At 38.9% G+C, this 14,561-nt stretch overlaps 1 protein-coding gene across 2 annotated transcripts in view; it reads right to left on the reverse strand.

Annotated features, from left to right (window-relative positions):
- LOC132383848 (cysteine-rich motor neuron 1 protein-like) overlaps positions 1-14,561 on the reverse strand; it is a 224,707-nt gene that overhangs the window by 159,109 nt on the left and 51,037 nt on the right. The window contains exon 2 of one of the 2 annotated variants that reach the window (XM_059955049.1): positions 10,365-10,532. The exons of the other annotated variant lie outside the window; for it this stretch is intronic. Within the exon in view, the coding sequence (XP_059811032.1) occupies positions 10,365-10,532 (168 nt within the window). The remainder of the gene's footprint in view (positions 1-10,364; positions 10,533-14,561) is intronic. 2 annotated transcript variants of the gene reach the window in all.

Raw genomic sequence — 14,561 nt, forward strand, 5'->3', positions numbered from 1 at the left:
AATTCAACTTTTTAAGAATAACTACCATGCATTCAGGAGAGGGTTTGATAAGGCCAATGATATTCTGTGAAATTTCTGGTCTAAATCTTTTCTCGTACCTGGCTGTGTTTCCTAATTGATTCACGTCTGTACATATCAAAGGAAAGAGTAAGAGGCAAAGGTGCAATTTCAACCTAATCTGCCTTGAAGACCTACTTGTTTTCTACCAGGTTGGTTTTGTTAGACTGAACACCAAGGTATGATTACAAAAGCTTATTCAAAGTAAACGGAAAAATAATAATTTGCTGGTGATTCAATGTGTCAAACTGGATTTGTGGATGAATGATGTTTCAGGCTGAGACCGTACATTAGGTGTGAGAGTGTAGAGGGAAGAAAGCCAACATATGAACATGAGAGGAGTGAAACAGGGATGGTAAGTGATGGGTAGAACCAGATCAGGCTGGGTGGTGTGGGGAGGGGGTGGGGGAGAAGAAATTGGGGATGATGGGCACATGGAGCCAACTGGGTGTAGTAACTCTTTTGGTGTGAATTGAAGAACAAGAAAAAAAAGTCATTTCAAGACCGTCTCAGTGACTTATTTTTGAATTGGTTATTCAAAACAATAGAATCATTTTGAAGAGTTTATTGACTGGTTGCAGCTCAGTCCATCATGGGTAAAGCTACACAGAGTGCTGTCATCAAGGATCCCCACCACCCAGGCCGTGGTGTCTTCTCACTGTGGCCATTAGGAAGAAAGTACAGGAACCTCAGGACCCATACTGCCAGGTTCAGAAACAGTTATTACCCTTCAACCATCAGGATCTTAAACCAAATGGGATAACTTCACTCACCCCATCACTGAACTGATCCATAACCTATGGATTCACCTTCATCTTCATCTCATGTTCTCAATATTTTTTGCTTATTTATTAATTATTGTTATTATTTTTTTCTCCTTTGTATTTGTAGTTTGTTGTCCTTTACACATTGGTTGTTTGTTGGTCCTGTTGGGTACGGTCTTTGATTCTATTATATTTCTTGGATTTACTGTGTATGCCCGTGAGAAAACTAATCTCAGGGCTGTAAATGGTGACATATATGTCGTTGTTGAGTAGCTCGCCGAGCTGGCTTGTTAGCTTGCAGACATTTCATTACCCAGCTGGGCAACATCATCAGTGCAACTTCGAATGAAATGTTCGTCTTTTATGTGTTCAGTGATCACTCCATTTGTGTGTGTAGGTTATCTGTGCCATTTCTATTGGTTACTGATTATGTAATCCACGATTGGTTCTTTAAAATCCGATCAGGTGATAATTGTTGCCCGGGCTGAGATAGTTGATTGTTATGTAGGATTAATGTTCTCCTCATTGATTGATACGTGTAATCAGGAATGAATTGACTCTTGGCTCTGTACTGACTACTTGATGCTGAAGTGACAATTACCAACATCCTCAACACGAGCTACAAATCTTTTCCAACATCTTGGTGACATATATATACACTTCAATAATAAATGTATGCCAAACTTTGTGACTTTGTCATAGGTAACTTCAACATAAGTGTCACATACAGCAACAAGAGGGAAGAGAAAATACTTTGTTTAAGTAAAGTTTGTTCAGGGATTAATGTAAGCCAGGTTAATGGAGAACTCATTTCATCTTCAGTTTGTATTATGTACCCACTTGAACAGGACAAGAGCACCTTGGTTTAATTCATTGCCCAAAAAATGGGCACCACCAGAATCCTCCCTTAAGTGACATTTTAAGTGTTAGGCTAAAATAATATGGAGACAAGAACTCTAACAGGGTCAAGGCCATCACTTCATCGGTACCCTGCACAATGCCTAAAATGCAAATACATCACTTAATCATATCAATGGGCAATTACATTAGAAATCTGTAACTAACATTCTTACCTATTCTATCATCTGCAGGCCATCAAATGTAAACATTTCTTATTTTAATCTCAGTTGAAAAACATCTGTTTCTAATGAATAGCAACAGTCTCAATACAGATTGCTGTTGAAATTGACTATGGAGGTTCCACACACAGAAGAGCTTCAATGAATTACTACTCAATGCTTTTGTGAATACACTAATTGTTATCCATCACTGAGTCTCCCACCAACATCTTATTTAACAATCTTCTGTAGATGCATTTTATCAAAAGGTTAATTGTAATTTAATATACATATATATTAGGTGAACATAATCCTCCAACATCTCCTTAAAATATTTAATAAAAAATACCCAAGCACGAGGAAATCTGCAGATGCAGGAAATTCAAGCAACACACACAAAATACTGGTGGAACGTAGCAGGCCAGGCAGCATCTATAGGAAGTCGATGTTTCGGGCTGAGACGCTTCGTCAGGACTAACTGAAAGATTCACAGTAGTGAATTTAAAAACGCAAACACAAAGAAATCTGCAATTGCTGGAAATTCAAGCAACACACACAAAATGCTGGTGGAACGCAGCAGGCCAGGCAGCATCTATAGAAAGAAGCTCTGTTGACGTTTCGGGCCGAGACCCTTTGTCACAAAGGGTCTCAGCCCGAAACGTCGACAATGCTTCTACCTATAGATGCCGCTTGGCCTGCTGTGTTCCACCAGCATTTTGTGTGTGTGTTAATAAAAAATACCTCCATTCTGAAAAAGCTTTTGTTACTCCATAATAACAGTTCTCCCAAACAGTGCTTTCTTACATGCATTTGTGCTTTCTTTATTTAATCCCTAAAATTAGAGCTAGGCTGGAACGGAAACAAATATTCAGTAGTAGATACAACTGCAGAACCACAGCATTTACTTTCATTCCTCTAAGAAAATGACAGGAAATTTGAAGTTTTGCACATGTAGTCTAATACAGAAAATTCTGATATGACATTTGCAACTTCCATACCGAGCCTTCTCCAGAACGATCAAGTGCAATTAGAACTGACATGAATTACAGCTATTTATAAACTAGGCCACAATACATTTGAAAATCTAACATTTGCCCAATTCACAGCCCAGAAAAATAACTTCAGGCATATGTATTGTAATTCTTTTCCCCCAAGCTATCAGACTCCTCAATACCCACAGCCTGGACTGACACCTTGCCCTACTATCCTGTTTATTATTTATTGTAATGCCTGCACTGTTTTTGTGCACTTTATGCAGTCCAGTGTAGGTCTGTAGTCTAGTGTAGCTTTCTCTGGTTTTGTATTACGTAGTTCAGTCTAGTTTTTTGTACTGTGTCATGTAACACCATGGTCCAGCAGTTATGGTCGAAATGACAATAAAAGTTGACTTGACTTGACTTGAATGTTTCAAAATAGGGAACCAGAATTTGCTATCAGCAGCTTGCTGTCACAATCCACCTGAACTTGTGATGATCCGTGTGGTAAGCATTAACACACCTGTTGCAGATTCCTCACTGTCAACTTGGAACCCTTAGCTGGCCTTGTCCTCAATGGCAAAGCTCTATGTTGTGATACCTGGGGGGGGGGGGGGCGAATCTGGAACACCACTGCCCATGAAACTGAGAAGTGAACTTTATATACACATCGTTGCTTCACAGCTACTCCTCTCTATTCAAAAAGGTGCACCTGCTCTTCCTGTCCAAGGTTTGACATGTGATGCCTGTTGACAGTTCTGTAATGGACCCAGAAGCTCAGGCACTCAGGCAACAAAATTGCAGCAGTTAGGCAATCTGGCTCACCAATTTTGTGTGTTTACAGCCTTTCAGTTACTAGCAAAATCATGCACATCTTCCAATTCTTATTCAGTGACCATAGAACACCGAACAGTGTAGCACAGTATGGGCTCTTCAGCCCATGATGTGATGCTTACCTACAAAAAGCTAATCCACTATCAATCCAACCTTTCACTTCTATTCAGCCCATAACTCTCCAATTTTATACATCCATTAGTCTTTTAAATGACCCTATTGTATCAGCCTCTACCATCAGTGCGTTCCAGGCTCCAACTACTCTGCAAAATACCTTCCCCTGAAGTTTGCTCTAAACTTTCCTCTAGACAGGGTTTTTTTTAAAAAAAGTGATTTGAAATTCATTCCTTGATTTGCTCCTCCAGCATGTGTGAATGCTCATCTGGCTTGATGACAACACAGTTGGAGGCCAAGGACCCTGTTGAACTGTTGACTGACTGGAGCAGGCAGTGCAGAAGAGAAACCTTCTTTGAGAAGAGTGGCAAGTGCTGCGGCTTCTCTGCAGACTGTGGGCCAAAACTTTCCCTGTACTGTCCCTGTTTCAAACTGGCGACAGTACACGAGTTCTGATGAAGGGTCTTGGCCCAAAACACCAACTGTTTATTCCTCTGCATAGATGCTGCCTGATTTGCTGGGTTTCTCTAGCATTTTGTGTGTATTATTCAAGATAGCCAACATCTGCAGAAGCTCATGTTTAAGTTGATGACAACACAATTAGTTTTGACAGGACTTCTCATTTGCCTCATTACCTCAACAAAGATTAACAATATCATATCAGAAACACTGAATTCAAGGTCTTCTTCTTCAATACATAAGCTCAACTTGTCTTTTCTTGCCTTAATCTGTCAGATATTTTCCTGTCCATTACAGCCTTTGCCCAAGCTCATCCTTTTTTACTAGATTCTTTCTCAACTTCCTTCTTGCCCCCATTCAAACTAAGCTAGTTCTTTGGACCAACTTCCCGTATTCTCAATCCTATTCCCATTAAAATACTGAACATTTGAGCTTTTTTTTGAAATGTGGATCCTGTTTTAGCTGATACTATTAATAATTCTTTCTCCACAGGACCTAATCTCCTTCAAATCTTCATCATCAGCACCAAAGTAAAAATTATCCCTTGACACCTAAATCCTCACAAATCACTATCCTCAGGTTTCTTTTTCATCTTTAAGTTGCTGCTGTCTCCAAAAACTGTGTCCTTTTAATCTCAGACCTTATGGCTGAAATCTTCTAATCAAGTCGACTTGCCAACCACAGGATCCATATTGAAGTCACAGATCATTTCCACTGCGACTGTGAAAAAAAATGTAAATTATTTCTCCTTGCCTTCTCAAATCTGTCTGCATTCACTGACAAGTTTGACCTCACCAATTTCTTCAAATGGTACTGCATCAAATGGAGTTGAACTGTACCTGCTGGATTCCAACACAGTGGATTCTGGTTAATTGGGCCGTTATTTAATCTGAGCAACTGCTTATTTGGAACAACACTTAAAGAACAAAAACTAATCAAGAAAATAGCCAGAATTCCCTTTGGGACCCTGTGCCACTTCATTGGGACAGGAGACTGTTGCCAAACAGTCTGTAACCAGCATTGGTCACGTGCAATTGTGTGGATGTTAGACACTACGTCATGCTTAGAGAGAAGAGTTTTTAAGGTTGCGTCTGTTGCTTGCACACTGGTAACTGGCAAGAAATAAACATCAACTCCAAACTGTTTTGCTCATTGTGGTTTAATGCATTAGGGCTTGAAGGTGGCAGAAACACCAGCAGTGGAAATAAAACAATCTCACTACTTCAACAAGCTAGGAACTATGAACAATTTGAAGGTATCAACAACCATCTTGAATGTTATGATGAAAGTGAAGATTTGGAGAATGTAATTGTCAAAAATTGTATGAAGGAAGACCATTGTCTACACTAGGTGTCCGTGCTGATTTTGTTTGTTTACAGTCAATCAAAATAACACACCATATACTGGATTTGTCAATAATTATTAGGAACTAACACAGTTTTATAATACCATAGTAGTATTGATAGTGTTCTAATTTGTTCAGCATTTCATTTAAATACACAATTTGCTACTCAGTTAAGCAGTAGTTGCCTTTTTTGTACCTTTTTAATTACTTCCGTGAAATTTTGGCTAATTGGGGCAGCAGCTTATTTGAGCCAAAATGTACTGGTCCCATTGTGTCCAAATTAACTAATCTGGTTGGAAGCAGAAAGTAGTTCCTTTTCCCTCTCTCACAGCACTACCTCTGATACCCCGTGAAGTCCAACACCTGGCCCTATACTACATCTCAATTATAAGCTGATTTTCAGGGATGCCACCTTCTCCCTCTGACTTCTCCCCTTTCCGTCCAGTCCTGAAGGGTCTTGGCCCAAAACGTTGGCTGTTTACTCTTTTCCACAGATGCTGCCTGGCCTGCTGAGTTCCTCCAGTATATTGTGTGTTGCACAAAATGGCAAGTCTGGATTGTATTTTTTGTCAGTGTAATTGTGGCAGCTAGTTACTGCCAGGAAGCACTGGCCAGTATCAGTGGCCACACATAGGCTACCAACCACCAAGCCCACCATACCACTATCTCTCTTTAATCAGTTAAATATGGGCAGAACATAAAGTCAATGTCTCAGATCACTGTCACAAGTTTCACTTTGTATACAACAGTTCCACCACTTGCTCTGGCAACTGTCAGAAAACAGAGCTTTTATAACCTTGGTATTAAGCATGGGCCAGGGATGAGTTTTCACCAGCATCCACACCTTCAAAACTGTCTGTTTATACCTCTGCAATTCTGCCACAGTCTTAGCTCAATTACTGCTGAAATCTTCATTGACAGCTTTACCAATTCTTTTCTTACTTATTCTAACACACATCCAGGTCTCTTCCAGTTTATTCACTCATAATTGTACTAATCTAAAACAATAAAGGCATTGTACAAACAGTAGGTTATTGTTGGCATCAACAGTTCCAGTGCACAAAACAGAACATGTGGCTCAGAAAGACTTGGGTGTCTACATAACTGTTTTGGAACAACTTGAAGTATGAGAAAATTTAGTATATTATATTTTTTCTAAGTTTTTCAAATTTATACTTAAAGAAAATAAAGGAAACCATGTCTTCAGGAAGCTTTAAAAGATTAAAGGCCTAGAATTTTAACTAACAATGAACATTTGAGAAGCAAATGGATGCAAGCCAAAATCATTATAGAACTGTGTATGCCAATCCTATGCAATTTTGCAAATAAATGATTAGAAAAGTAAACACTGGGTATTAGCTGTATCTCATTTATTTATACATTAAAGAAACACTTGTATTGTTATCAAAAGTTAAAATTTATGTACAACTTTACCAGTGCAAATGCAAAAAGTATTCCTAGTGATTGAAATTTTCTACTTTAACTAATAATAACTACAAAAAAGGACTATTTTTACAGCTTATATGAATTTTGCTTTTGGATTGCAGCTTTATAAATGTAGGTATTTTGCCTATTATAATCATCTATTACCTATCCAGAAAACAAAATCAACGTTATGACAAATTCAAGAACAGACAACATTAAAAATACACATAGCAATGGAGAAGTTTGAGTAAGCAACTGCTATTATTCTTGCTACCAATTTAATTGCAGTTTAATATATTAAAGTGCAGGTTTTAATATTATAAATATCCAATTTAGTCAAACAACCAAAACATCTCTGAAAGATACCAAAATAAAAAAAAATCAAAAGCAATACACTAATTTTAATAGAATAATTTAAATGACGTTGCCAAAAATGTACATTATTTACTTACAGCATTGTGAATTGCCATCATGTTTGACATGAACATTACACAGAAATAAAAAGGCAAATGTGGATAGGAGAATGGTAACTCTGTATACACAAATTGAGAATGTCTGTTGTTGCACCATCTGGCTGCAAGAATCACACAGTGGGTACTCCATGAATAAGTACACTCAAATTGTGGAGGAAAATACCTCCCTTGAACAAATCCTTTCACAAATTATTCTTGAATATTTCATTAAGTGATAAAGTCTCCGTGATAAACCAGAAACTGCAGCAAGACATTATTTTCATCATTCTTTACAGGTTGAAATTGAATGGTTTGAGTGTATACAACAAACCTGTTGGTCATGTCATAATTCGAATGGTTTATGTGCATGCAACAGGTTATATCATAATTAACAAATCAACACTTAAGTAAATTTCAAGATGCAGATACTTGCTACACTTTTTGCCTCCTCTCGACAAGCCCATGATGCCAAGGGCTTGTGTTAATGAAGTTCTTAGTTACATGATGTTCAATTGGGTAGGGTAATGTAATTGGTGGAAACAGCTTAGAGTTGGGGTTCACTTTAAGAGGCTGTTCTGATGCAATGACGTAATTAAATACAGATTTTCACTGCACTTTGTGTTCAGTGTTTGAGTTACAATAAATGAATTGCTGTATTTTTTTCTCAAACATAAATGCCTCCACCATTTTATTTGTGAAAACTTATATTGATGACCCTAATGCTCCAGGATGATTCCAGAGTCATTGATCATTTCAGCCAACACAGTCCATTTCAAACTGCTGGAGTTTGGGGAGCAAAATGCCTCTGCTTGGTTTGTACAATTTGAGCCCAATCCACGCTGTGAGAAATCATCGCAAACAATACCAAGTTCTATTATATGTTAGCGTTGCTCTGAAACTCTGCAGCTGCAACAGTGGTGAGCCTATTAGAAAACCCATCTGAATACGATATATACCAGTCGCTGAAAACTCACTTTTTACAGCCTTCAGACTACTGGAATCTGAGAGCACCACACAGTTGCTCTCCTTGCCCAGCCTCATCGATGCTAAGTATTGGAGCTAATGAACCACATGCTCTCTCTCCTGGGAAATCACCATCCTTGTTCTATTTTAAAGCGCTCTTCATGCAGCAAATGACTGATCAAGTTTGCATAGCCCTCACTGATGCACCCATAATTGACTTGCTAAAATGGCTGATAGTCTACACGCAGCTAGGCAGGAATGCATCACTTCTCGTCCTATCTCTACTGCAGTAAACCTGGTCAGCAAAGCTCCCAACATAAGGGCACCTGCAGCTGCAAAACAGACAACACTGGGCCTGTGTTTTTACCATGATCGCTTTGGTACCAATTCTAAGAAACGGCAACTGCCTTGCAGCTTCAACCTGCCAGTGCATCAAGACATCAGAGGTCTGTGAACACTGTGCGTTCTAGCTGCCAGGGTTGTCTATTGTTCATTACGGACACCCTTTCAGGGCAACGCTTCGTGGGTAACGTGGATGCTCAAGTGAGTGTGCAGCCAGCATTGCCAAAGAGCGACAAGACCTCGCTGGAGGCTGCCAAGGGCAGCATAATCCAGATTTGTAGGATTCCGCTACTATGCCCCTGGTGTCGCAACATGACCGCGTGTGTCAACACACCTCTGGATGAGCCAAAGGCAACAGCTGTTCCTCTACCCGTGGAACATAGGACCCGAGCCGGGTGGCTAATCTGAAGTCTGGCCAGGTTCACAACCTCAGTTTTATTGAACTCTGGTGGTGGGGGGGGGGGGGCATGAGTGCTGTGTAGGGTAATGTAATTGGTGGAAACATACATAATTCACAGCCACTGACATCCAGTTGGGGTTCAATGTAAGAGGCTGATCTGAAGCCATGACACAATTGCATAAAATTTTTAACCGCACTTTGTGTTCAGTGTTTGGATTACAATAGATCAGTTTTTTTCTTAACCACCTCCAATGTTTTATTTGTGAAAACCAACAACTGCACCACCATCAAACTCTTACTAAGCCACTTAGTGTTTTTGGCGACCTTGCTTTAAATTCCAATTACCAGCATCAACAATATTATTTTACATTAAAAACTCATTTTTGAGAGACTAAAGAATGTATTTTTCCCATGGGCTTATAAATTATATTGTTTACTTCTAAATTACAAATGAAATATTTTAACCTTTGGTACAGGTTTAAAACAATTAGCTTAATGGTACAACTACTAGTTGCAATCAAATCACGTTGTTCAGTTACATTCTTCTGATTGCTTAAAAGGTTAATTGCCTCAGACCAGTGTATTAGAGAACATAATGTGAACTATCCAAATAATAAAAGGGAGATTCTGCAGATGCTGGAAAGGGAAGGGGGAAGATGCTGGGGGGAGGGGAAGTAGTTAATACCTGGCCCAGGGGTGGGGGGGGGGGGGGAGAGAAGAGTCAGAGAGTGCAAACATAGATCTTTAAGAAAGTTGAATATCTTTTTATTTTTTTACAAAACTCAGTTTTTCAATGCAGCACAACAAAGATAACTAAAACAAACTGATCAAAGAAGACAACTTAATTAGAAACAAACACTTCATATTGAACCTCAGTCAATTCATTGTCACCTCCTTCAAATAGAAAGGAATCAGAAGGAGGCAAACACTGGACTTGAGTCAACACTTAATCCTTCAGCAGGAATTTATTTCTTATGCATATTATTCCGTTGCCCAGAACATTTTGGCCAAATATAAAATGAAGTGTTTATTATATACGTTTTCTATTTTACATAAAGTATGGTCGACTATCCATAAATCTTGAACACAATTAATATCAAATTTACTCACATGTATTTTAAATTCACTAACACATGAACAATAAGCTCATCTACCTTCATTCAGTGGTTTACCTTACCTGGAGCATATCCTGATGCTGCAGTGCAGGCTTCCACATCAGGGAACTGAAATACCCTGACACAAGTGTGTAGGATCTCACAAACGCACTGCCCGTCCAGCAGATCACAACCAGATACCTCCGGGCACAGGTTATGTTCAGGCACAACGTCCTCAATGAATTCTATTTCTGCAGAAGGAAGAAATAAATTTAACTTCAGATGTATAGTGAAGCACAGATATTGAAGCAATCGATCTTTTAGGGCACATATCAGAGAATCCAAAATCATGCTTCGCATCTTCAACTGTTAATTGAAGGACAAATACTTCAAAAGTTAACGATGCCAAATCCTGTCCTCAGCATATTTATTATGCCTCCAAGATTCATTCCTTCGATTTCAAATGAATTAATGAATTTTTGAGGCAGGGGCACAACCTGAGGTGACTAAAAGATGAATTTCAATCCAAAAACATGCCTAATTTGATTTTTCAAGCAGATATTCCACCTCATTCTTTTAAAAGTAATTTAGATTTGTCCTTTTCATCTGTCTGTTGCCACCGTGCTGGGTTCTAACTGCTAACTCAGCAGCCAAATTATGCACAGGCATGGCTTTTCAGTTACATATGCAATCTAAGCACTTACTTAGCTGGTACCATGGATAGCAATTGCAATCTTTATCTGTTATCTTTTCACGTATGGCTATAAATTAGTAAAAAAAATGTAAAAGGGAAATGGAACAACTGACATTTGACGTAAGGCATGAAATTGCTGGGCACAGCTCACCTCATCTCAGACTATCATCCTTGCCCACTAAAACACTGATATGCTTGGGGAGCTGGAGGCTATATTTGAACTCTCTGACTGCTTAAATCCAGCAATCTACCTCGACTCCAGGGATGGCTGATCTACAATCAGCAATTTTATTCATTTGAAAGGAGGCTCTAACCCTCCAAAGAAAAGTGTTAGTTTAAATAAAATACAATTATTTTTAGTCATTTGTGTGTACTTTAAGCTTTCCTTGATATGTACTATAGACCAAGTGAATAGCCAGAGACTTATTCCCAGAGTGGAAATGGCTAATTAAAGGGGCCATAATTTTAAGATGATTGGAGGAATGTCAGAGGCAAGTTCTTTACACAGAGAGTGATAGGTGTGTGGAACAGCCTGCTTGGTGTGGTGGTAGAGGCAGATACATTAGGGGCATTTAAGAAACTCTTAGATAGGCACATGGATTATAAAAAATTGGAGGGTGATGCAAGAAGGAAGGGTTAGACTAATCTTAGAATAGGTTAAAAAGTTGGCACAACATCTTGGGTTGAAGAGTCTGTTATGTTCCATGTTCTATGTTTAGTGATTTTAATTACATTTAAGCATCTCTAAGCAGAGCATTCTAAAACTGTTCAAAGGTCTTTCATGCCATAGAACAGTCAAAGTTGTTCAGGCATTCAAGAGAAGCAGTCTCAGCTGCTGATTGTCACCATTTAGAGCATCACAGGGTGCATCTTGGGTATGGATTGTTAGCTTGATTCAAAACTCCACACCTGGAAAGGTAAGTATGAAATGGCTAACACCACCATGGAATAGCCTGGGCACCAGCCAGGTCCAATAGCCCATAACTTGGTCGTTTTGTGTTTGATATCTACCTTGTTAAATCCCACATCATCCACACATTTGAGTCCAGTCATATGCTTGCACTGATGAAACAATGTGCTACCAGAATGATGAGATAAACCATCGTGACATCAAACTAGAATTATTAGACTGGCATTCCTGCAGGAAGTGACATCTTCTCGAATCAATGCACACAAATCATTCACACGAACATCACCACATCAAAGCTTTCCTCTCCACCTCAAAGAAAGACTGCCAACAATTTTAATGAAAACAACACTTCTTTAAAGTTTGGACTGTCAAAAAGAGTTAGTTCAGCCTTTGCCAACAGCTTACAAAAAGCCTGTGTAAAGTCTCTGTCTTTCTCTGTTATAACTACTAGATGCCAGGAGGCCAGGTGTTAGGAAATTAAAATCCCACTTTAGGCCCATGACTGGAAGGCAGTCAGGGTAAATTATATGCTGCAGCTAATAAATTCACTTTTTAAAATATATATGATAGCAAAGGCTCTATTAAGACTACAAAAGAATTGCTTCAGTATCTAAATGCATTAACACTTCATATTCATATCCGATTACCAAAGAATCTAGGATGTCAGCAAAAGGATACAAATGTTTGCCCTCATGTATCCTAAAGCCCAGGCTGTTCAGCTATGCTGTAGAAATTAGAATGTTAATAACATTTTCTAATAAAATCCAGATGCATATATGATTTACGATCTGATTTTTCTGTGAAATCAGTTGCCCAAGCAATTAAGAAATTCATTGCTTCTTACTGGTCTTTAGCTAAGCCTGTAGAAGTGCAAATACATTTCCAACTCAGGATGTGCAATAATCCTGGCTGGTGAATGGAAAAACATAGATACCCACTTTTCTCCTGGCTGATCTACATAGTTCAGGTGTACTGCTGGGTGAATTTGCTTCATAAATAAGCTCTTAAACTGGAAGGAAGTAAAAGTGCATCCCTGGGACAGAGGGGTTTGCTGGCAGCTGAGAGAAGCCTATTGACTACAAAGCTTCAGATGATCAAGGAGGCCAATTTAAAAGATTCTATTGACTGTCAGTGAGATCACCAGACCACTGATGTCAAGCAAAAAGTCAGCTGGGATTTCCCCTTCTATAAAGAAGAATGAGAGTTACTAGAAAACAAAATGGCTGTGGATGCACCCACGACAAGAATGGATATGTTCACTTCCTGTGGTTAAACCACAGGAAGTAGCAAAAGACTCTTTGAAATAAATTTGCCTCTTTTTCCAAACTGTCCTAACTTAGGGAACTTGAATTATAGAGCCTGGCTGGAATTTACTTGTTACTCAGTCATTTAATTCATGGATGGCAGAAGCCAAGTTTGTGGAGTGTTAAGTGGCACCCAGGATCCTCTACAGTTACATCAGTACACACGCCTATTGTCTTAAAGTGAAACCAGCTGCCACTGAAACAACCCTGCAATACAAATGAGACACTTTCTAAAAGGAGTGAGGCTGCAAGCCAGTGCTGAGGAACTGTTTCAGAAAGAGCACATTGCCTTTATTTTCTTCTTTGTACTTCATCAGCTTTAGAATAGGCATCCTGAGCAGAAAAAACCTCTTCATGAAATTCTGCTTTCCTTACTTAGTAAATGGGGGCAGGGGAGGACAAACAGTGGACAGCTATTAGTAACACCTTTCAATTAAAAAAAGAACACCATCAGAGTATAAAAACAGAACATAAAATATTATTTAACAATTCAAATCATACCTGGCTGTTCTTAAACTTTCCTTAAAAATGAATTACTTAATTATTACATACTTAATGTATTTACACAACAGTTAAGCATACCTTTGTGTAAAATATCAACTTTTTTAAACTAGTTAAACAATCTTTCAAAACAAAAAACACAAACTTCTCATTCACCTGAAACATCTTGACAGTTACAAGGTGCTTAGAAAGTGAGCAGTTTATTGGAATATACTGCTGTAAGGAGGCTTGAATGGGGAGATGTAGGATAGATATCTACCCATGCCAGGGATATCCGGAACCCCGGGTCCCCATCTCAGAATATGGTCTGCCATTCATGATAGAGATAAGAAGTGATTCAGTAAGAGGGTAATAAACTTGCAGAATTCTGTATCAGAGAAGATTGCGGAAGCTCATTGACCAAATATGTTCAAATCAGAGACAGATAAATTTTGGGATAGTAATGAATTAAGGAATAAGGTGTGAATAGTCAGAGTGGTGCTGAGATAAATGATCAGTCTCGATCTTACAGAATGGCAGTGAAAGGCTAAGTGACAAGCTCTCACCCCACCAGTCATCTTCCAGCACTTTGTACTCCTGCTTCTATTTCTTGGGTTATGTTGTGCATCTGGCTACTGGAAGCTGGGAACTATGTGGTTCATGTAAGATCTGAACTTTCTACCTTCCCTCCTCAATAAGCTACCCAACCAAGGGTGCAGGTGCAAACTTGTATTCCTGATCACAGCCAAGCCACATTTACTTACACTTTCTATCACAGCAGACTACATTGTTTGGAAAATAAAAGGCCTCCAATGTGCACAATTAAAGGAGACTGCAAAGGGTTCCAGACTCAACCAGTTCTATTAGAGACACAAGCCTCCCCATAATTGAC

This window comes from Hypanus sabinus, chromosome 2, assembly GCF_030144855.1.
Source record: "Hypanus sabinus isolate sHypSab1 chromosome 2, sHypSab1.hap1, whole genome shotgun sequence".
In the NCBI taxonomy this organism is placed as follows: domain Eukaryota; kingdom Metazoa; phylum Chordata; class Chondrichthyes; order Myliobatiformes; family Dasyatidae; genus Hypanus; species Hypanus sabinus.